Here is a 23,263-nt window from a genome sequence, read left to right on the forward strand (position 1 = left end):
CTTGTTTTGCTATAAGGCTCTCCTTACCTTCGTAAGATTCACTTCTTAATCCTGTTTCAGAGAAGTGGGTTTGAGGAAAAAGGTCATCATTCTTTGTAGTTGGTTAATAGAGGTGTATTCTTCTGAGGCTAGGCTTGTAGACTCCCAGTTCTGTGAGTTCTTTATCATTAGGAGTGGGGAAGTAAGTACTTTATGTAATAGTCGCATACCTATCAAAGGGGCTGGAAATACAGAAACAGGTTTTTGCCACATGATTCTGATTTTTATTCATGTGAAGGGCTAGCCCTTTCAGAAATCTGGATTAAAGTGACAAAGACCAAAGGTGGAGACAAACCACTAAACCCCACCCCCCGTTGAATATATTGGACTACTCCAGTCTGGGATGGGGTTAATTCTTGTATTTTGTTGTTTTGAAGCACTTTTGTTTCATGTTCTTTTAATAATGTTTTCTGAAATGTTAAACACCATTTTCTTAAAAAGCAATGTAAAGCAGCATGACGAGCAGTCACATAGTTTTAGCTTCACAATAAAATATTTCATTTGTCCTGTTCTTCCTGTTTTTTTGTCTGTCTACCAGATAAAATGTCCAAACTAAGACTTTCTATTACACCTGAAGCCTATACTGAAAATAATAAAAATAACCCAGGTCTTGTATACCAGATGATGGAACAACAAATATGTAAATACCTCATTTAGTTTCTAATGGACATAATTCAAGGTCTTAATGTAAACGGTAGTGCTACTTCCTAAATAAATGTGCTGAAACTGAAAGTCTGCTTATCCTAGCCCTGCTGAATGACCATGAAAACCAGGAGATTTCATTCTGGCAGTCATAGTGAAGCTCTGAAAATAGCTATTTGAAGCCAGTTTACATAGACTCAAAGTGGCAGCTTTTCTTTTGCTGGGGGAAGAGTTCTGCTATTATTTTTGAGGTAACAGTCTAAATTCTAAGGAAACCAAATAAAACCAATTCAGCAATCGGGGAAAAAAACAAATGCAAAACAATGTTTTGGACTGAAGCATGAGAGCTGTTACTGCTTCTGTCAAGCATTAATTCCTTAGGTTAGAAAGATACTATTGTTGTCTGTGCAGTATAATTATCTAGGGCCTCTCTTTGGCTGAAATACTACTGCTTGGAGGTAGATTGTGAACCACTGAACTGATTTCAATTAGCAGTTCTGTGTATGGGTTACAGATATTCAAATAGACTTCTATTTTTGTAGAGGAGAGAAGCTTAGATAAATTTAGTAAAGCAGCAAGAGCCTGAAAACGACATCCCAGAGCTTGCTATGTTGAAATCTACAGAGCTTACCAATTTGGCAGCATACCCTGAAGTATGTTAGACTCTCTAAAAGATAAATCTTTTTTCATTCCAGCCAAGACTGTGTGAGACAAGGCTGCATGCCTTATGTCAGATGAACATCTGTTTATTTCTGTATTTTAATGTTTTAACAAAGAGAAGTGAGTTTAAACTTGGGTTTGTTTTTCTCTTTTGTTTTTCACTGAAGCCTCTTTCTGCAGATTTCCAAATAGTTTGTGGACTTGTGTAATCCAGCCCATTGCCTACAAGGGTGCGTATGGCTCTGGAACAGAGAGAGTTATGCAACCTCCTCCAAGTAATTTTTTTTATTATGTGTAATGATAATACAGAAAATACTATGTAGTGGTGAAGACAGAAGGGTAGAATTTAATTAAAATCCATCCCTCAACACATGTGAGTGATTTACTCTGCATGCTGTGGTATAGCTAGGGGAGAAAAAAAAAAATTGGGAATATCGGAAGCCTACAACCACCTAATGAGTAAAATCTGTTGTTTTTACCAAATGCTTTGAACATTCTCCTTTTTTTTTTTTTTTTTGGCAAATACAGACTGTAAGTGCAATATGTTCTTTCTAATATTGTAACTTCTATTATTTTCAAATCTGTAATTTCTAAAAGGTCTCAAACTCCCCTCCATTTTAAGACATCCTTGAAGACTGTTCTTTCTTACATGCAGAATGCAATTATCAGCTGTGCTGTTAGCTGCAGCATTTATCCTCTCTGAATTGTAGAAGTGCCGTTTCTTATAACTAACTGCTGCTTCTGGCAGGAAATACCCTAAGACATGAAATAATGTCATACTACTTCTGTATTAATGATACTGTGTCCTGTAAAGACAAGGTATATTCAAAACCTGGAAAATAAGAATGGTTTTGTTGTCCATAACAAAGTTACATGCTCCGCACATGCACCAGAACTGGACAAAACACACCAGAGTGGCTGGGTTGCAGATTAATTGTAAAGTCCTTGGCTTGTTTCTGGTCTCAGTTGATGTACAGGCCTTTCTCTCAGCCACACTCAGGTCTTGCAGTGTACTTCACAGAACAGACTAGATGCAAACATTTTTAACAACTTTAGCTTGGGTGCTGGAGAACTGAAAAGACCAGTAAAAGATGAAAGATGGGACAGTGTTATACTGGTTTGGCTATCTTCCTAGGCACAGTAATCAGTCTTAATGAAATACCTAGCATCAGTATCCAGCCCTAGCTCTTTTCCATTTATTTCTATGCTGTCTTGAAACTAAACCTTTCCATTTATTAAATTATATGCAGGTGTTTTGTAGCAATTTTCCTGAACAACGCGATGCTAACTTTGAAGAAGGCTTCAGTCCTGTATTTTGTTCCTGGGGAGCACTGTGTCTGTGTTCCTTCTGACAAACTCTGGGGCACAGTTCAGTGGTCTGCTATCTAGCCTACGTAAGGGGAGGGTTGTCACCTTGCAGTATGTATGTTCCTCTGTTCCAGAGGCTCGTCAGCAGTGATCTAACCGTAACTGTTTTACCTCCCTCAGTCTGCTTTGCACTGCAACAGCAGTTGGGATGTTTTGACTGCAGATCGCTCCCGCCAACTGTAATGGACCTACTGATGTAATACACCCAGACCAACGAGAGCAGTTCCCGGAATTTCAGCCCACAACGAAGCGACTACAGGATACAGCAGCAGAGAGAGGGCTGGCGGCACCGCTGCTAGCGTGATTTTAGGCGTACTTATGTGTGGAGGATTAATCATACTAGAGCGTGGTTAAACCAAAGCGCCCTGGGGGAAGCTGCAGTAGCGTACCGTGACGCCCACGGCAACGTTCCCTCCTTGACTCCTCGCAGATAACACTCAGCGCTTCCCATAGGGGACGGCCGCCAGGCTGTGGCGGCGGGAGGGCCGGACCGGGCCGTGTGACGATGGCCGTGCAGCCGTTGCTTGCTTCAGCCTCCCCAGCGCTGGCTGACACCGCCTTGGCAAGGTGCGCCCTGAGGAAGGTACCGCTTCCGCCATACGTCACATCCGGTGTACGCGTCACCTAACGGGCCCGCTCGTTGCCGTAGCGACGGGAGCCTTCTCCGCCTCTTCCGGCTTCGCATGGCGCCGTCTTTTCCGGTGCGGGGGATAATATGGTGAGTGGCCCCGCTGGGGGAGGGGGCAGTAGGGAAGGTGCATGTGGGAGCACGGTGAGGAGGCTGTTGAGGTCGCCGCTCTCGGGCGGGGGATCTCCGCCGCTGCGTGAAGTGGCCGGGGCTGGCTGGGGCAGCGCGCCCGGTGCCGGTCTAGGCCTCGACTGTGCCGCGCCGCCGTCCCGCGCCTGGCGCGAGCCCCGCCGGAGCGGCGGTGACGTGGCTGCGCGCGGGGACCCGCCCCTCCCGGCCGGGGCTCCGCCGCGGGGTAGGCACCGACGGCCGGTGGCGGCTCCGGGGCTCTCCGTGTGGGAGCACCGGGGTGGAGGATACCGCTGGAGGAGTGCTCCGAGCGGGTGGTGTGCGCTGGGCTGCGGGTTGAGCCCCTGGCTCGGCCTCGGGGTTTTTACTGAACGCTACATCAGTCAGAGAAGGGAAATTCAAGTCGGGACAAACGGGTGGTGTTGCCGCTGCTCCCGCGTGTCCGTGAAAGTACGGGGCTGCTGCTGTTCGCCGTTATGGCTTGCCTCCCAGGGAACGACCGCTGTGTGTACTTGTTTACCTTGCTATGCTGAGCACAGAGAAGTCAGGTACTGTTACCTGTTGGCGTTGTTGGAGCAGGCGCTTGCAGTCCTGTAGACCGTACATCAGCTATACAGTTCCCATACAGCTGATGCCCTCTACGGGGACTTTCAGTGGCAGAGGTTTCTCTCTGTTGTGTTGGCTGGAATTTAGGGAAGCTTTAATACCAAAGTGCAACATGTGCTGAGTTGGAGCTTGCTTCTCGGGTGAGCTGTGGCTAGCTTGGCTTTGCACGAGGTTCTCCTCTGTGGTACAGAATACACAGCTTCAGTGTGCTGCGTCCTGCAGTGAGTGGGGAGCTGTGATACCGTGCTAGCAGCACACAGCGATGGGTGCTGGGGTGGTAGAGCAGCAGTGCTCTGCCTGGTAGGAAAGCTTTCCATAATGTTCTGTCATTCTTTTCGTCTTCTGCTGGCAGTCACAGGTGCAGTAGCTCACAATCAGACCTTGTTTTATTCAGCCCCAAATCGTTGCAGGGGGCAGACCATCCATTGCAAGCCTAGACATTTCTACTGCAGATCAGAAGAGCTTTTCATGTGGAAAGCTTACTTTGTGAGGAGAGTAGAATGGAGAACAGCTGACTAGAAGCCTGAGTCCTCTGCGAAAGGGGAGCAAACAGTACAGTTGGTGAATTTTTCTGGGAGTCTGCTCCCTGTCACACTTTGAGGAGAGCCACATAGCAGCCCTCGCTCCCATCTCCTACATGTGTGTGTGTTCTCTGCACCTCAGTGAAGAACTTATGTACACAGAACTGGGATTTGGGAGAAGGAGCTCCTACAGTGGCCACACCTACTGTGTGTATTTAGCTTAAGCCATAACTGAGATTGTTTGTGTTTATTATCATGTTACCGGCATTGTGTCCATCATGTTACAGATGATAGCAGCATTGTTTTTATTTCTCTGAGGGGTTCTCATTTATGTATATGTATGTAAACAATATTTTCCTGTTTAATAAACCAGCTGGCCTTGGGTGGGAAGTGTGCTTTGATAAAGAAAAATATTTGTGTTTTCAGGACATCTGTAGTAGCTTTATTTAAATAAAAGTAAATAAACCACTCTTGAAATTGTATTTTGGTATGTTTCCAGTAAACTTGAACCATATCTGAATGAAGCTTAATTCCAAAGCATTCATCATTTTCTAATATAATAACCATGTAAAGCTGTTAGAAAAATATTGTTGTATTTAGTGTTTATGGTTGTCTCTACTGAAAAAACCTTATTCCAAGTCTTTGATATAATTATGTAAAAAATATGAAGATTTCCTTTTTGCTAATTTAGACTATGGTTAAGTAACATTATTAATTAAACTTATTTTTTTTAAGGGGACAATACACCTGTTCCGCAAATCACAGAGATCGTTGGTTGGAAAGTTAACACATGAGTTTAGGCTGGTTGCAGCAGATAGGAGGGTAAGTCTTTTAAAAAGTGAATGATAATAAAAAGATATTAGCTGTGATAAGTTAAACTACATTACTGACATGAGTGTATTTTGACATTTTTTCTTTGAAGTTTTTGAGCTGTGCTTAAAAACTAAAATCCAGCTCTGAAGCTGAATTCCTTGCTGTGTTTTGTCCCGGACAGTCAGTGCTCTTCAGAGTTGTACTTATATTTGATGCGTTCAGTACAACTGTAAACCAAATATGCACAGATGGTTTTGGTACCTGAATTCCAGCACAAAGCAAGGAGCCCTCTGTTATAAGTTAGAATCGTAGAATCATAGAATAGTTAGGGTTGGAAAGGACCTTAAGATCATCTAGTTTCAACCCCCCTGCTATGGGCAGGGATACCTCACACTAAACCATGTCACCCAAGGCTTTGTCCAACGTGGCCTTGAACACTGCCAGGGATGGAGCATTCACAACCTCCCTGGGCAACCCATTCCAGTGCCATAACAGTAAAAAAATTCTTCCTTATATCCAATCTAAACTTCCCCTGTTTAAGTTTTAACCCATTACCCCTTGTCCTGTCACTACAGTCCCTAATGAACAGTCCATCCCCAGCATCCCTATAGCCCCCCTTCAGATACTGCAAGGCTGCTATGAGGTCTCCACGCAGCCTTCTCTTCTCCAGGCTGAACAGCCCCAACTTTCTCAGCCTATCTTCATATGGGAGGTGCTCCAGGAGTTCTGTAAGTCTGTCTTCAAAGGTCAGATGGTGTGTGCTGTAATAAAATGCAAATATTATACAGGGGTGGCTTATTTCTTTTTTTTTAGACCAAAAAGCGTGGTGCACAAGTGCTGTTGATAAACGAGTTTTGAGACAATCTGTAAAGTTAAAGTATGCTTGTTCTGAAATGAGTTGTAAATATTTGGGAGGGAGGAGAAACCGTTTCTGCTGCATTTTGGAAGGTGTAAAATATATCTTTATTCTCATCAACAGTCCTGGAAGATCTTATTGTTTGGTGCTATAAATTTAATATGTATTGGCTTCCTGCTAATGTGGTGCAGCTCTACAAACAGCATAGGTAGGTGGCTCTCTTGTACTGAAACTACAACTATCGTGTTCTTAGGTTATGAGGTTCTAACATACTATAAAAGCAAAGTTCAGCACATAATGCAGTTAGGTGGCTATAAAGCCAAGTTTGGAAAGTGCTTCTTTTTGATCTGCCAAAGTCAGTTTAGAGTCATTTCTCAAGAGTCATCTCTCAAGGCAAGTGTGGATGGTGAAGGTCATCCAAAGGTTGCAAGGGTTTCCAGACCTGCTGGTTACTTTCTTCCTGCAGTACCCATTTTAGCTTTAGGATTGCAAAAAAGTAGACGTTTTAAGTTTATCCTCAAACCTGTTCCTTATATAAATAGTGCCAGTGATATAGAGACCCTTACTTGCAGTTGAATCAAGATGTTTATAGTGTGACAAAATGCTTCTCTGATTCCAGGAGTGCCTCTTTTCATTATTTTGTACAGGGGCTCCAAGATGCTTTGCATCACCTCTACTAAAAATAGAATGCCTTACATTTTTTAGTTTGTGACACAAGTTTTCTTGCAGTTTCAAGATGGGTCAGAGAAGCAAACCAAGTAAAAGGTTCTGTTGAACCTACTTTTTGATGCAGTAATGCATATTAGGGGTCTCTTGCTTTGATAGATGATGTGTTGCTGGAAGATCTGAATTCTCTGTATTTAAATTCATAGCCACAGCTTAGCCACAAGCTTAATACCTTTTATGTCTGGGCATTATTACAGGCTTTATCGGAATTAGGATTGCTTTAATCAACTTATTAGGTTCAATATATCTGTGTTTACGACATTCATATTACATATGCATACAAAAGATAGGGACCTCTCTATCAACATCAACAGTTCATATATATGATAAATGTAAAAGAGCTACACAGGAGGGACTTAGAAGAATACAAGTGATGTCTGCACTGAAAAATTAAGTTTTAATATTTGCTTTTTTTACAGCTTTAACTGCTTACACATATTTGACAATCTTTGACCTTTTCAGGTGAGTTTTTTTCCGTTTAGTCTTAACTGTTCATTTGTGCCTGTCTTTGTATATTTCTAGACATATAAAATTTATTTACAGATACAAACACGTTATTTCATCATCAGGGTAGAAACACTAACTGCTTTAAATATAGCTTAAATGAGGTAAAATTGTACATCGCGATAAATACATGATGAGAAACACCACAGCTGTATTGAGAATGACTAGTAACAAATCGGTTCCATCATCTGTGCAGGTGTGTAACAGCATAAAACAGAATCTAGCATCAAACTATCATCTGGTTTGGTCACTTGGAATGTTTCCCTAATGCCACAGTTGTTGGTTCCCTCAGTTTTAGGATCAGGTAAACCAGGAGTATGTAATCCTGTTTGTTTCAAAATATTTGAAGAGCTATATCCCATGCAGTCTTCCAATAAGGTTGTTAGATATTTTAAGTATTTTCTTCCTGTTTTCTAATGAAATGGTGTTAAAACTACCTTAAGTATGAAAGTTCTGAGCACTTTTGTAATTACAGACATGAAATATATTCAGTTCTTATCTGAGATGCAGGTTGGCAGCAGTGATTGGGAAATAAACTGCATAAAATACATATAATTTTTAATTATTAATCTACGTTATCTTCATTGCTGGCTCACTACCTTGTAAAAAGTATGGCTCATCAGTCTGTTTTGTCCACTACATACTATAGCGTATCTGACAGTAAAACATTCATAAATAGCAGCAAACATGCAGAAAGGAAAATGAATGGTTGATATAGGCACAAAAACGCTTAACTTGATCTGTGGCTGCATTAGAATTGTGATATAACTTTAATGTATCTTTCATTTCTCTTAGAATTCTGTATCTGCTGAGTTTTGTCATCTTGGCTCAACAGCCTTTTTCATCTTGGGAAAGTTCTGATGTTGAATTTTGCATTTGTTTATCTAGTTCATGGTATATCTCTAAAAGAAGAGCTTAATGGAGAGCTTTCTTCACTTTTTACTGGGATACAAAGGAAGTGACACAAATGTGTCAGTCCTGCCATCTTGCTTATCACGGTCATTCTCATTTAAATGACCTTTCTCAGGTTGCAGTGTTTCTAGGCAAGTATCATGGCACAGTTAGCACCATGTAGCCAACTCACTCACTCCTCCTGCCTAGCCAGCTGGGATGGGGAGGAGAATCAGAGAATGGGTAAAACCTGTGGGTTGAGAGAATCGTTTAATAATGAAGTACAATATAGTAATAATAATAATAATAGTAATAATGAAAATAAAAAAGGAGATAACAGAGATAAAACAAAAAAAAAACCCAATGAACAGCAGTGATGCTCAGTACAATTGCTCATCACCTGCTGACAGATGCCCAGCCCATTCTCAAGCAGCTATCAGTGGTTCCTGGCCAACTCCCCCTACACAGATATACTGGGCATGACATGCTGTGGTATGGAATATTCCTTTGGCTAGTTTGGGTCAGGTGTCCTGTCTCTGCTCCCTCCTGGCTTACTGTGCCCTTTCTCAGTGACAGAGCATGAGAGACTGAAAAGTCCTTGATTGGGGTAAGTGCTGCTTAGGAACAACTAAAATACCGGTGTGCACAGCACTGCAGCAGCTACTAGGCAGAAGATTGACTCCATCGCAGCTGAAACCAGGACAGCAAGTTTATAAAGCACATGTAGAAGAGCATTTACATAGTGTCAGATTTGCTATTTTCATAGACTTTTGCTTTGTACCTTCCATTACTGTGTGTGACATTACTGTGTGTGATACCAGACAGTGTTAAAAGGATTTTCTCAAACCGCCCTTGCTGCCTGTTGGTCACATTCCGAGGTACCTGCTGTTATGTTCTCCAGGTCCCTTTCAGAAAAATTCATGGAGTAGATATAGTCTGAACACTAGTTGTGCTTATTTGTTTCGGGGCCTCTGTTAAAGTGCATTCCATTTGGAGTTACGGCTCATTTAGGCTGAGGGATGTTCTATATTGAAGAAGGTTGGCAGTAACCTTTGTAAGCATCCTCATGCAGTCTCAGTTTTATTTCCAAACACAACCTTTCTGGATTCACTGGAACAATACTGTCAGTGATGTAGGTGTTGAGTTTGTGGTAAGACGTGGTAATATTCATATGTTCAGACCTGATGGCTGAAGTGTATATTTGTAGATTATCCAGTTTGTAAAGGCTGCAGTTACTTATCATAGTGTAATTCTCCCACTTTTTTTCAGTTTGATAACATGTCTAATAAGCTACTGGGTAATGATGAAGAAACCCAGCCCCGTGTATTCGTTTGGGTAAGTACTAATAACAGGATCTAGTAGTTAATAAGACACCATGTGGTACATTGCTGACTTTCATTGCCTGTATCCACTAACAGCCATTTCTTGTGGCATGATTTGTGTGTGAAAGCCTGAAAATAAGGAGGACCAAGACTGATGCTTTATAGAACAGGGGAGGAGCAGGAAGGGGAGGGACAGCAAAAAGAATGAGGAAATACTGATTTTAAGCACATTTGTGATATGTGGAGTTTTGTGATATGTGGAGTTTTTGCTTAGAAGACATTGAAAATAATGCCTGTTCCATAAAACTTGCAGTTTGTTCCCACCAGTCTGCTCTTGAAAGAATCAGAAATAGTATGTCTATCTTGCTGGTTCCTTCCAAGGACCAGAATGCATTTGGTGCACTGTTCAGTATCCAGTGTTTCTAAACTTCCTTCTCAAATTTCAGGTTTGAAAGGTTTGAAGTTCTAGCAGTATTTGCATCTACAGTTCTGGCACAGCTTGGTGCTCTTTTTATACTGAAAGAAAGGTAGGGATATGTACCACTTTATTCAACTTCTTGTGATGTATGGAGATATTCAGGGTTGAGCAAAAGCATATTCATTCTATAAATGCAGTCTGTAGAGAGCTACTGTAGAAAAACCTTCAGATTTTAAAATGTAATGCTAAACCTTGCTGCTCACATTGATTACACTATACATAGGCTTTAGATGTGATGATAGGAATTGATGAATTTCCCTGTGCATCTTGATTTTTAAGTTCATTAATAAATAATTTTTTTAAATTCCAGTTACTTTGTAAAGAAGTTTCATAATTTATGAAGGATCTGAATGTTTAATGATTTCATCAGTCCCTCAAAATTTGCTCAAATATGAATTTGACATACCAGCTACACTTGGAAGCATTTGTGTTTCAGGTGCTTAGCCTAAAAAAGTATTTTAGTTTTAACAAAACCTCTTCTCTTTTAAACATCTGGTATTTAAAACTGGGGCAGTGTATCTTTAATTTTTCTGTTCAAAGGCTCTCTCCATGGAGGGCTGTATTAACAACTTAGCGATTCTACACTACAGGTTGATCTGTTGTACTGATCAACTTATGAAATCTGCTCTGCTTACTTAAGCAATTAACTTATTTATTTTCTTTGCCACACTGTATCTGTCAGGTTTTGTTTATGAATGGCAGTAACTCTTCAGAACTGAAAAAACATACTTCAGGTATCAAAAGAAAGATGTTTTATTGTACAAATATGACTCAGATTTTCAATTATTTTTGTAGCGCAGAGCGATTCCTGGAACAGCCTGAGATACACACGTAAGAAATTATTTTGGCATGTAAAATGATATTTTTTTCTGTGTCCCTTTGTGTTTCTAATACTTAATCTAGCATGTATTGATGATGCAAGTATATTCAACACCAGATTGGATTTTGGTACTTTGGCCTTTGTTTCAAACTAAGTGCAAGGTGTATTGCAATCAGTTTTTTCAAGGTACAGTTGAAATGCAGTGCACCTGCTCTCCTAAATAATGATTTAACTATATGTTGCTGGTTTTGCTAGTTTAGTCACAGTTCTTATGGAGGCATCTTAGAAGGCCTGGTATATAGGGGGGGGAGGATGCTGTGATGATTAGCGAACTGAAGTTGTTGCAGAGATGATGGAGACTATGGATAGCACAGAGAGTGTGTTCTTTTGTGTGAATACACATAAAAAAAAAAAAGGTGTTCTAGGACAGGAGACTGGGCCATGTGATGTATGGTGAAGTTGTAGTTCTCCTAGGAAAGGGTAGTGGCATAGGGCATAATTGCATAGAAATAGCCTTTTTTAGCTCTACTACTGAAGGGGCAATGCATTTATATCTTCAAAGGAAAAACGTGTATGTGTGTGCACGTGTGCAGTTAGTTAAGAACTGTTAATGCTCTGAACACTACATACAGCCTAATGTGATAACGCTAGCGCATGAAGTTGAGTGATTTCAAACAACCCTTGAAATGATAATGCACTGCCAGTTATTAAGCATTACATTACATTATCTTACTCTTGTTTTCAGCCTTGGTGAAAGATTATTACTAGTAATTACAGCTTGACTTCACGTTTTGCAATGATGTGAGATTAAGGTACCTTTTTTTTCCCCTCCCTAGGGGGCGACTGCTGGTTGGTACTTTCGTGGCTCTCTTTTTCAACTTATTTACAATGCTTTCCGTTAGGAATAAGCCTTTTGCTTATGTCTCTGAAGGTATGTGATAAATTAATCTACAACAAGAATTGGGAAAGGATGCTAATGTTCCTATTTTTATCAAGGTATAACTTGCCTAGCAGCTTTCTTAACCTGTGGGTATATATTACCATTACCTCCATAAATATAACTTCATGCAGTTTAGAGTTGCTGTTAGTCATTAGAGTAGCACGTAGTCATTAGTATGATAACCTTCGTAGCATTTTAATGCAGAAGTACCTTTTATTTTCAGTCTCTTGGATTTAGCTCGTGAAGATCATCTGTCAGATAGCAAACGTTGAAGACATTTTATGGATATATAAATGGATTAAAAATAAATTAATGTAATCGTTCCTCTTAATAGCTCTTTTACCTGGGGATTTTCCAGTGTGAAGCAGGCTTGAAGTCGTTCCCACTAACTGTAAATTGTTTACAGTTGTCTATTATAATTCATGTTATATAAAAGGTAATTTTGATGGTTATAATCTGCAATTATATTTGTATTTAATCAGCTCAGATGATAATGAGAGATAAACATTTTACTGCCTGGAAAAGTAGATTTAAGTGACAGTCAATCTGTTAAGATACATTTATTCATTCACATTGTATTGGTTTCTTCTCTTAAAATTGTAAGTGTCCTTTAAAATGTATGCTTTTACTCATAATAATTTCATTGCCTTTTTTCTTTTGCAGCTGCCAGCACAAGTTGGCTTCAGGAGCATGTTGCAGATCTTAGTAGAAGGTAAAGCTTAAAAATGTTTTTCCAAATTGTTAGTTTCTGGAAGGCGGTGTTGGGGATTTTGTGTATAGTAACAATTTGGATAGGTATTGAGGCATAAACTGTTGTATATTAGAGCTTTTAAAATAGCTTTACCTACTGTAGCTCTAGTGTAGGAACTCTAGAGCAGACATTGTCTCTCATACTTCCCGGATACATCAATCTAATCAAAATACATCTTTCTGCATAACTTTCACTCTGAATGCATTCAGTACATTGTATGTAATTCTCCTTGGCTGAGGTGAGGTAAACTAGCTTTGTCCTGCACAGACTTGGACTGTACCTCTCAACATTCATTACCTGAGTGATATATTTGTACTAACTTATGTTTGGTTATTCTGTGAGGTGGGCAACTGACTAGGATGGTTGTAGTTTAAATGTGATACATGAAACAGCTTACTCACTGAAACATAGCTATGGAAACTCCTCGCCTGTCCAGCAGGAAATCCGAATGTGTGTGTCTTCCAGGGGATGAAGCAGTGTGGCTCATTCATCTTGTCTATTAACTCTCTTGCTACTATTGAATATCTAAATGCGAGATAACATTGTTTGCAAATAATTTGATCAGATGTCAGAAACAGTTATTTTGAGCCATACGTGTTCTTCCAAGTATTTGTGCTGTCAGTATCAAAATGTTAAACCATATTGTATAACAAGTTAAGTGTGCTGCAAAGCCCATCTGTTCCGGCATGTTGTGATTTTTGTATACAGTTGAGGAAAACAGAGAACACTGGCTTGTTAAACAGAAGAATTAACTTTATATGGGTGTGAATTATTATATCCAGAAGAATTAACTTTATATGGGTGTGAAGTATTATATCATCAACCCCAAACTGTGTGAAACAGCTCTGGAAGACTAACAATAGGGTTGTCCATGTACCTGGAGTTCAATGTGAAAAAACAAATGGATAACAGTGACAGACTCTGGCAGAGTCTTTCTTTAACACTGTGTTTCAGGGAAAGACACAGGTAACTTGAAGGGCTCCCAGATCAAGAATCTAGAATGGCTTTTGGGTTGCGAGATAAAAATTGTTGACATAATTGTCTACAGGTTAAGAAAATGTAAATTTTGTTAGTACATTTACAGCTATTTCAGATGTGTTCTGTGAAGCAGTGTTGATTACAAGTTATCTGCACCTGTATATAATTATGATGATGAAAATTCTTACAGGAACAGACCAGCATGTGATGTCTAAACATAGTTTGGTTCTAAACAGAGCAACAAAATGTTTAATGCTGTTTTTCCTTTAAATTTTCCAGTACGTGACATGCACTTACATTCACTGAGAAGTACAGAAACCCTTTTCTCATGCTCTCACTGACAGGAGATAACTATAAATCAATATTAGTGTTCCCTTGTGAGGTTTTTTTTGTCTCTTACTGAAGTAGCTGGTCTTTTCCCTCTTTTCGGACTCCCATCGATTAGTTAGCTTTGGCTTTTGAACACAGAAGGTGGCAGATGAAGACTAATGATACGAAAACACACCCTCCCCTGCCCCAAGACTGATGTATATGTAATAGCAGTATCTCAACCTGTAAAGCACTTGTGTTTCATACAGCCAACACAGTTAGAGCTGTGTTACTAGAAAAAAGAAAGTAGGACAAGATATGTATTTTAACATGTAAAAAACCTGTGTAAAGATTAACATTTTGTAGATGGGAAAGTAGACTTGAAGCACATTTAAGATGCAAGACTTATTAGTTTCAGATATGAAAGAGAATATGAAATGGATCTAACCTTGATTAATATTTGCTGGCATCAGGCTATTACAAAACTGAGCAGAATTAGAAGGGCCTTCAGAGTTCTCATAGACACAATTTGCTATAACTGCAAAGTGTATTTGAAGTCAAATGCTGAAATAGTGGGTATGTAACTTTTGGGGTTTGAAGTAATGCTGAACGGCTAGCTGACAGCTGCTTTTTCTGTTTTGTTACAGTATTTGTGGAATCATCCCAGGATTAAGTAGCATCTTTCTGCCACGAATGAACCCTTTTGTCTTGATTGATATTGCTGGAGCTCTAGCTCTTTGCATTACATACATGCTCATTGAAATCAAGTACGTACAGTTGTTTAAAAAAATAAATTGCATTTTTTACATGGAAGGAATGATCTCATTAAAGCTGTATTTTGTATGAATGGCTTTGCAGCTCCATGAATATGTTTGTCTTTTTTCAAAGAGGTATAGTTCATATGAGATCAGTATGTGTAATGTTCTGTAAGGGTATATAATTGAAAAGAATGAAAAAGAATCGAAAGAAAATTCTTACACTTTTAAAGAATGTAAATAGCTCTTTTCCTTTAACATTGTTCTTTCTTTCTAGCAACTATTTTGCTGTAGACACAGCCTCTGCTATAGCAATTGCTTTGATGACATTTGGTACCATGTATCCCATGAGCGTCTACAGTGGGAAAGTACTACTCCAGGTAAGGCAGTGTCATGAAACAAGGGATTTTGTGGTTTCGGTGTTGTTAAATGTCTTGTTTAAAAAAGCAAAACAAAAAAAAACCCAACCAAACATGAAGTATATTTAAGCATTTGAATGGGAAGAGTTCCCAGGGGAATTTGTGACATGCTGGAAGAATTCTTTTCAAGGGCAGTAGAAGTATGCATCATGAATCTGTTTAATGCCCTTGGTCTCCTGTGTGGGTAGATCAGACTTAAAGGCTTTCTTACTTAAACAAAGCCAGTTAATCTTTATTGTAACTGTTTTTTCCTCCTTTTTTTCCCTTCTTTTTCTTAAAGACAACCCCACCCCATGTGATTGGCCAGTTGGATAAACTTCTTAGAGAGGTAAGTCAGTGTATAATACCTAACACAGTGCACACAGCTAACCTTAAATAAGCGTTTAGGAATATGAAGGGGTTTTGTGAGAAGATTGCAAAATAATTACTTTTTGTTAATGTTTTAGCTGCATGTAGCAAATACAGATCTTGCTGTCTAAGATGAATAGTGTCATTCAGGTATCTGTAACAAATCTGTTCTTTTTATAAACTAAACTTGAGCTACCGTTGAGCAGTTTGCAGGTGTGAGTGCAAGGAGGAAAAGGAGTAGAGGCAGCTGTTGACTTATACCATGTCAGGTTGAGAAAATACTGCAATTTAGCAGCAAGAGTTACTTGAAATGAGTTAACTTAAACCACTTTTTGAATGGATTTGGATGTTCAAGGATAGCAAAAATACAGTAGATAAGCATTAGTGGCATCATTAACAGACATCATCTTTTCTGTGTATGGAAGCTTCTGTTTTGCTGCTGAAAATGCTGAATACAGCATTCAGAGATGTGTAAAGGTACATTTCCAAAAGGACTTGAAACGTTCTAATTTATTTTCATGTTTCTGGATGTTCACATAAAATCAGGTTTCAACTTTGGATGGTGTTTTGGAAGTTCGAAATGAGCATTTCTGGACATTGGGTTTTGGCACATTGGTAAGTTATGTCTTTATTGTCATTAGCCTTTAAAAAAAAAGTTGAGAGTTATTAAATTTTTATTTAAATGAAGTATTTCTTCTGAAATCTTAAAAAAAATGGAGTTAGTACTCAGTCCCTGTGATATATTGCAAAACTTCTCTTCCCTTGTCCTTTCTGTTTTTTTAAAGCTTTGTTATTGTTTAATATTATTTATGTATATTGCAGCTCTGGATTAAAGCATGCATTTTGCAACTATAGGATTTCTTTTGTATTTTGGCAGTGAAGAAAACCTCAAACAATAGTAACTTTTCAAATGGTATGTTAGTGTAAGTTGTCTCAGAGGGGAGAAGAGGAAAACTGTAAACCTTCAGGTACCAGAGCGCTACAGTAGAATCATGTTTTCAGCATTCTGGGGGGAAGGGGATGAAAAGAGCACCTACAGTTGTATGCTGATATTCTGCAAGCTGAAAGAAATTAGAGTTTGGGGTTTTTTTGTGGTCCAGAATGATCACACAGATCTTGGTTATTCCTAAGGTGATGCAGGTATGTTGTTACAGGCAGAAAATTAAGACTTGTAGGATTTTTCTCTACTTCTGAATTCTTCAGTATGCTACCCTTCTTAGGAAAAGGTAGCAGGTCTGACTGGCTGATGTGAGAATAACTTTGTTTACTGTTCTGCCAACCAAAATACTGGATCACAGTAGTGCTGGATTGATCAGATGATTATAAAACCTTTGTATGCTTATTTACTTATTGGCATCTTCAAGCTTGCAGTAGAAACTTCCTGAGACCTGGGTATGTTTTCAGCTGCACTGTCTGAAGTAAAAATGGCTTACATAGCACAAGCCCTGAACCATGTTCTTTATTCAATAGGAACTGAAAAAGCACGTGAGAGGTTTCGGTTTGCATCCTGTTCTCTTCTGCAGCAGTAGTACAGGGTGAATGGGGTAGTATTAACTGGGAAGAAGGCAGGGGCAGCCTACAGTCCAAGAGAAACTCTTAGTCTGAGTTCCACAGCAGGCATTGCCTGTATTCTTGCTTATGGTCCTGATCTGAGCTGTGAGTGTTGTCCTCTTGCCCGCTCCAACAGCACAGGGATGACACTCTTTCCTAAATTTGGCATACAGAGTTTGTCTGCACTTTGTTTTCTCTTGGGATACGTGTTTTTCCGAGCTGTTGCCTTTCTTTTCCTGACATCACATGTTGTATTTTATAATTCGCTTTTAAGACTCACTTTTCCTGAATGGTGATCTTGATACGTTCATAAAAGATCAACACGTTAGGAAGGGTCAAAATGTATTCTGATTATGGAATTAGCAAATATGTTTCACAACTTAGTAGTGTCTCCACTGTGAAAGGTTTTTGTGTGACTCTCTGCAGGATAACTTATCTTGAATTTATGTGAAGAATCTTTACTGAAATAACAGTTAACAGCCAACTTATTTTTATCACTTTCTAGGCTGGATCAGTACATGTCCGAATTCGGAGAGATGCAAATGAACAAATGGTACTTGCCCATGTCACTAACAGATTGTACGCATTGGTCTCTACCTTGACTGTTCAGATTTTCAAAGATGACTGGATCAGACCTACCTTATCATCTGTGCCTATTGCAAACAATATTCTGAACATTTCGGATCATCATATTATTCCAATGCCATCTTTGAAAGCTGCTGATAATTTGAACCCTGTTACGTCCACTCCAGCTAAGCCTGGCAGCCCACCGCCAGAATTTGCTTTTAATACACCAGGCAAAAATGTGAATCCAGTCATTCTTTTGAACACGCAGACAAAGCCCTATGGATTGGGCTTGAATCATGGATCCACACCCTACAGCAGTGTACTCAACCAAGGACTTGGAATACCGGGAATGGGAGCAACTCAAGGATTCAGAACTGGTTTTACAAATGTCCCAAGCAGATATGGAACCAACGCTCGTGGTCAACCCCGACCATAATAAACACCATTATTTATTATACTTAAGGGTATTGACTTAATTCTTTTATTACCCAATTTTTACAAACATTTGGAATGTCAGATCATTCTGAATGGCTGGGAACAAGTGCATTGTTCATATTCATGAAATGGTTAAACTGCCGTTTTTTCTTTGCGTCAGCAGTAGCCTGTGTAATGTCACAAATATTTTCCAGACTTAGGATACTTTAGAGGTAGCTTTTATAGGGTGTCAATTTCTGTTTAGCTTTTTATTCACTTCTCTTTATATTCTCAAGAATGGATTGAGATACAGCACAACTCCATAGAGAGTACAATTGCGACCAGGCAGCTTTTGTTTTTCAAATGAGAATTGCTTAATAGAAACTATTAATGCAATTCAGTATTGAATTCACTGAACGCTGAAAAGCTGAGAGAATAGGAAATTGCAGAAGTACAAATCCCAGTTCTTTGATGTTTTGATTGCTGTATTAAGCCATCTTTTGGCAAAGTCACAGTTAGTTTTGGTTGCAAAACTCCATCAATATTCATATTGTGGCCATTGTGAAGACAATCTGGTATTTCAGATTCTAGTTAGTTTTGTGGGGCTGTGTTTTTACATTTTTATTGTTGCTTTTATAGAAATTCAGATGGTTCAGCAACCATTTTCTAGTTGTAAGTATTCCATATTCATCTCTGATATCTTTTCCTTTTTGGTTTAACTGCAAAATTATTTAGCAATATCCTGGGAAATAAAATATGTCAAACTTAGATTTTACAAGCACTTCTTTTTTACAGTTAACCCTATTTCAGATACAGAGCAAATGGCTGTATTGTTTCTGAAGCCAGTATTTCATTTCTGACTAAGGAAAGTATTCTCTGATTTGATTGGGACTTTGTATTTTCCCTCTTTGTATTTTTTCTGTAGTTTCAGGGGGAAAGATATCTATTTCTATTTCTGGTTTATATCCAGAGTACTGATCAGTGATTGCTGACAGTTCTGAGTGATTGATAGAGTGCTAAACCTTCGGGGCACAGTTGGAAAAAGACTGCCAAACTTTTCTCTGCTTTCGCATTATTGTTTTGCTGTACATCTAGAAGGCCATATTTCTTCAGGGCCTTTCTCTCTCTTCCTTCTGACTGCTGTATTTTTCTTCTGATAACAGGGAAAGGCCTTTTAGAAATACTTCAGGCTTTTTTCCTGTTCTCCTGTGCAGTAAGTACCTTATAATTCCCTAGCCAATTCCTCCTCTGCACTTTCTTCAGCATCTCTTGGCTGTTGAGGAGTGGGTTACCCATTCCTGTTGTTTCATCTGCAACTCAGGGTGCTATATATTGGCTTCCACCTCGTTAATCTGTATAGTAAGTCAGTCTCTCCACTTGTCTGAGAGCTGTAGTATCTCAGGGACTCCAAAGAAATTATGTTACCTGAAGATAATGGGTTTGATGCAGAAATCTTTCTTTCATAGAACTGAGTTGAGAAAACAGCCTTCATTTGAATTTTAAAGATCCGTGGCCTCTTCACACTGGCTGAAGGTTTTATTTTTCTGCATAAGGACGTTGTTTTCCTCTTTTCTTCCTTTTTTCTTTCCCCCCCCCCCCCCTCCACTACCTGTGTTTCTTGCTCCAGTGCACAGAGGAGGGCGTCACTTCCGCAAGCAAAGCAAGGTGACATTCTGCATGATGGTATCTTGCTGGGATGTTTGAGGCTGAGGGTAGTGTCCAGGCTGCCACTGGTATACAGTCCATGTAAGCTATGAGTAGGGGATCTAGTTCTGTACTTCATTTGCAGCAGGAGTAAGAGTTTCATTACTGTGTTAGAAAATGTAATGACCTGGAAAGCTTGCATTTAAAGATTACAGTGAACTTACAACAGTTGGCCCTGTTTCTATAAGGTCAGTATTAGCTCAGTAATCATCTTTGTTTCATTGCTCTGTCTTTATGTGTGTGTAGCCTATTCCACATGCCATTGCTGCATGGAAAGTCACTGAAGTACAGAACACTTGAACAGATTCTCTGTACCTCTTGGGTGCTGAACTAGACTGCATTCTACAGCATCTGCGACACCTTAGAGCCAGCAGAATGTTTACAATATACTACTCTCGTGTGGCCTATCTGAGAATTGTTCCTTACTCCAGTTTCATAACCAAACACCCTTTTTCTGACATTTTAAGTACATTGTATTATACTGGTTGCATGCCTACTCGTTTTTAGTAGAAAATTAAAGCTCCATTTTATGAAAAAATGAAGCTGATCTGTGACTTAAGATGAGAAGGGAGAATAAGAATTCCAGAATTCTGAGTGCAATATAATCATTTTAACAAAACTATTTTTTGGAGTGATTGTTTACAATATATATCATATGTGCAGATGATAAAGATTCTTTTAGAGATTAGAACAGCTTTTTAGCTGCTTTATTGTTATGAATATATTAAGAATATTTGTTAAGTCAACACAGAGTAAAAATGTCTCCTTTTATACGAGGAAAATAAAATCAGTGTCATCTTTAACAAGGAAAAAGTGGTAATTTTTGTACAAGGTTTTACAGTTATATTTTTATATATGATTGTTTAAGCGATGCTCTCGGGTGATACTTCAATCTCAATGAGCAGATGTGTGAAACTTCAGAACTTTTTCTGGGTCTGCTGCCAAGGTAGACTTGGGTCCTTGTAATAATGCTACAGAAAGCATTTTTACTGCATTTTGTCTTCTCTAATTGTATTTTGCTGTTAGGTGGTCACAAACTAAACGTTTATCTGAAATGTGGTGAATAAGAATTGCTAATTTATATTATCGTCATTCCTAGTGATAGGAATGCTACCCCAGCTAGAGCGTAAAAGAGGATTTGCTGTCATTTCTGTCCACCAGAGAATTTGGCATTGTTACTTCTTTAACTTACTCCAGCTGTGATTCCACAGGATCACTACACTTGTAGGTAAACACATCAAGCGTTAGAGAACTTGAGGGGCATGTACCATTCATTACCTGGCATAAGATTCTTGTCAAAAACCATACTGCCCTGATACAGAAGGAGCTAGACCACCTACTACAATACAAGTAACTAATGTATGGGGAGTTCTGCAGCTGTACCTATTCAGTAATGGCTCCTGAGTTCGTTCTGTTCTGTGTTGCCTTCACCCAGGTAAAATCCCCAGTCAGCTTTGGGAGGACTGTTGACAAGTGACAGCCTCTCATGATGGTAGACAGATGCTTTTTATTCATTTCCCCTCTTTCTCACCCTGCCTCAACTGAGATGTGACAAGTGCTATTCAAGGAAAGAATCTGTACAGCAATCCTGCTGATCTGCGTAATGGTTGGATTGAAGTCCCTCAGCTGATTTCCATCCCCTGCTGCCACCTTCCCACATGGGTAGAGAAACTATCCAGGGATAGGTGCTTCAACATAAAGCCTGTCTCTGAATTTTGAAGTGACTCCCTGCACTGTGTATGTTCAGATGCTACAGATCTGAAATATACTTGGTGATAATTCAGTGTTGAAACTGAGAGTGGAAAAGATACCAGCCCTGGTGTCCCTTTTTTTTGTGTTCTGGGTATTTTATCAAATGCATAGACGTTCTCCTGCCTGCTTGTTCTCCCCTGCCCTAGTAGCAGTGAGAACCCACCTTGCACCATGTCTTTCCTTTACTGACTACTTCAGGTTCTTGTGCTTTTGGGAGCTTAGATTCCTGGATTCACATGGTTATTGGGCTGATGCAAGCTTTCCTCCCAGCAGTTACTTTTTAAACAAATGATGGATCATATAAATTGCTAAGATGATGACCCTCCCTTCAGGGGCACCCTTTCCAGGGCTCATATCTGGTTAAGATACAGCCTTCTTTTCCTGTACAAAATAAACCCCTTCAAAACCTGAGGAGGGAGGGAAGCCTCTTTGCCTCTTCATGTTTTGAGAACCATTGTGTGTTACACCAACCTGTGTCATTTCTTAGTGAACTGAGTAAACTAAACTCGAGAGAACTGCATGCTGAAGCAGTGAGGTGTTGGTGACAAAACTGGCATGCTGGAAACTTGGTGTACTACATGATTGACTTAGGGTTTCAACTGACTCTAATAGAGACTTTTTTAATGAGACTTTTCCCAGTTATAACAACCCTCTGATCCCACACGTCTTAATGAAGCTTGTTGTAAGGTGACTTTCAAGTTCTTGAAGAAGCAGACTAGCAGTGCACACTGTAATGCATGCTGCATTTTTCAAAGGCCCTGAAAAGTGTGAAGTAAAACAAGAGTTCACCTGTAGCAGTGAAATTAGCCACGTACACTCATTATTAGTGTTTCTGTATATAGCCGTTTTGTTACCTTTTCTTACCAGTTAGGTGGGTGCAGTAGGCACCTTATACTGCTCAGAGTATAAGTATTCCAACTTCAGATTTCATTTAGTTGTTTACAGTGTTTTCTCATGGGCTGAAGTGGAGGAGAATGTGGTAGCAAAGAGTTCAAATAGCTTTGATGTATTTACACAGAGGTACAGCAATACCTGAAAATAAACACATCTCTCCAGTTTTTAGAATTTTCATTGTATTCTATTTCAGAAATGGTGCAGAATAGAAACACTTCTCATGATGTTGAACTGATGAGAAAACATGGAATGCTTCACTTTCACCTCGAGTAACAGAACCAGACTGAGTTTCATTTTCAGGCTGTCCTGTAAGAGTAGAATTTTACAGCTTTGCATTGCTGTAATACATATTTTGATTGCAGCTTTAAAATAGGTATTATCTTAGGTTCAGATATAGCTGCTTTAGGAAAATGGTAATACAGAGGCCAAATCTAACAAGCCTACAACTCTGTAACTTCTTTCTAAATTTCTCTGCCTGGGACAGAACTTTCTAATGGAGAAGTTGAGAGCAGTCAAATATTTACTTGTTTTACCTCAGTTTGTTCTCTACCAGCTTGATATTTTAACTTTCTTTTTCAGCTGCTCTCACCCTTTCCTCACCAGTGGAAACCATAATTCTGTAGGAGCTTTGGAATACTGCTCTTCTCCTATTGTTTCGTCTTCCAGGATAGGTTTTTGGCAGAGTGTTGTACTAAACTTACTGAATAATTCCAGTATGAAATGTAGAAGCACTGCGTTGTTAAACTGGTGAGTATCTTTTTCTGATACAGCCTGTGGCTTGTCCTTACTTAAACTGCCCTCTTGCTTCCGAGCCTCATACTTGTTTTACTCTTGATAAATAGCACTTTACCTTTACAAGCTGTGGTTTCATATAAATA

General features: G+C 39.4%; 1 protein-coding gene across 8 annotated transcripts; it reads left to right on the plus strand.

Moving 5' to 3' along the window:
* The first annotated feature begins 3,284 nt into the window (after nt 1-3,284).
* SLC30A6 (solute carrier family 30 member 6) lies at nt 3,285-18,078 on the plus strand. Of its 8 annotated transcripts, none has more exons than XM_061365821.1 (14): nt 3,285-3,427; nt 5,329-5,415; nt 6,386-6,470; nt 7,408-7,450; nt 9,653-9,718; nt 10,152-10,232; nt 10,979-11,014; nt 11,840-11,934; nt 12,607-12,655; nt 14,629-14,748; nt 15,014-15,116; nt 15,436-15,483; nt 16,050-16,118; nt 17,560-18,078. In XM_061365821.1, the coding sequence occupies exons 1-14, from the start codon at nt 3,425-3,427 to the stop codon at nt 18,055-18,057; spliced, it is 1,383 nt and encodes a 460-aa protein (XP_061221805.1). In that variant the 5' UTR covers nt 3,285-3,424; the 3' UTR covers nt 18,058-18,078. The 8 variants fall into 8 exon arrangements, with proteins under 8 accessions (XP_061221805.1, XP_061221806.1, XP_061221807.1 ...); XM_061365828.1 differs by lacking the exon at nt 3,285-3,427 and adding an exon at nt 3,770-3,916; XM_061365822.1 differs by lacking the exon at nt 10,979-11,014.
* The last annotated feature ends 5,185 nt before the right edge of the window (nt 18,079-23,263 follow it).

The sequence above is a fragment of the Neopsephotus bourkii genome, unplaced genomic scaffold (genome assembly GCF_033783945.1).
Source record: "Neopsephotus bourkii isolate Nb327-2 ecotype Australia unplaced genomic scaffold, CSIRO-AGI_Nbou_v1 NB_1292, whole genome shotgun sequence".
NCBI lineage: Eukaryota > Metazoa > Chordata > Aves > Psittaciformes > Psittacidae > Neopsephotus > Neopsephotus bourkii.

Excerpts from the sequence above, each read along its gene's own strand:
- SLC30A6 (XM_061365821.1), top strand. Across the intron at positions 9,719-10,151 it reads AGCCCCGTGTATTCGTTTGG|GTTTGAAAGGTTTGAAGTTC; the intron begins GTAAGTACTAAT and ends CTCAAATTTCAG. Across the intron at positions 14,749-15,013 it reads TACATGCTCATTGAAATCAA|CAACTATTTTGCTGTAGACA; the intron begins GTACGTACAGTT and ends CTTTCTTTCTAG.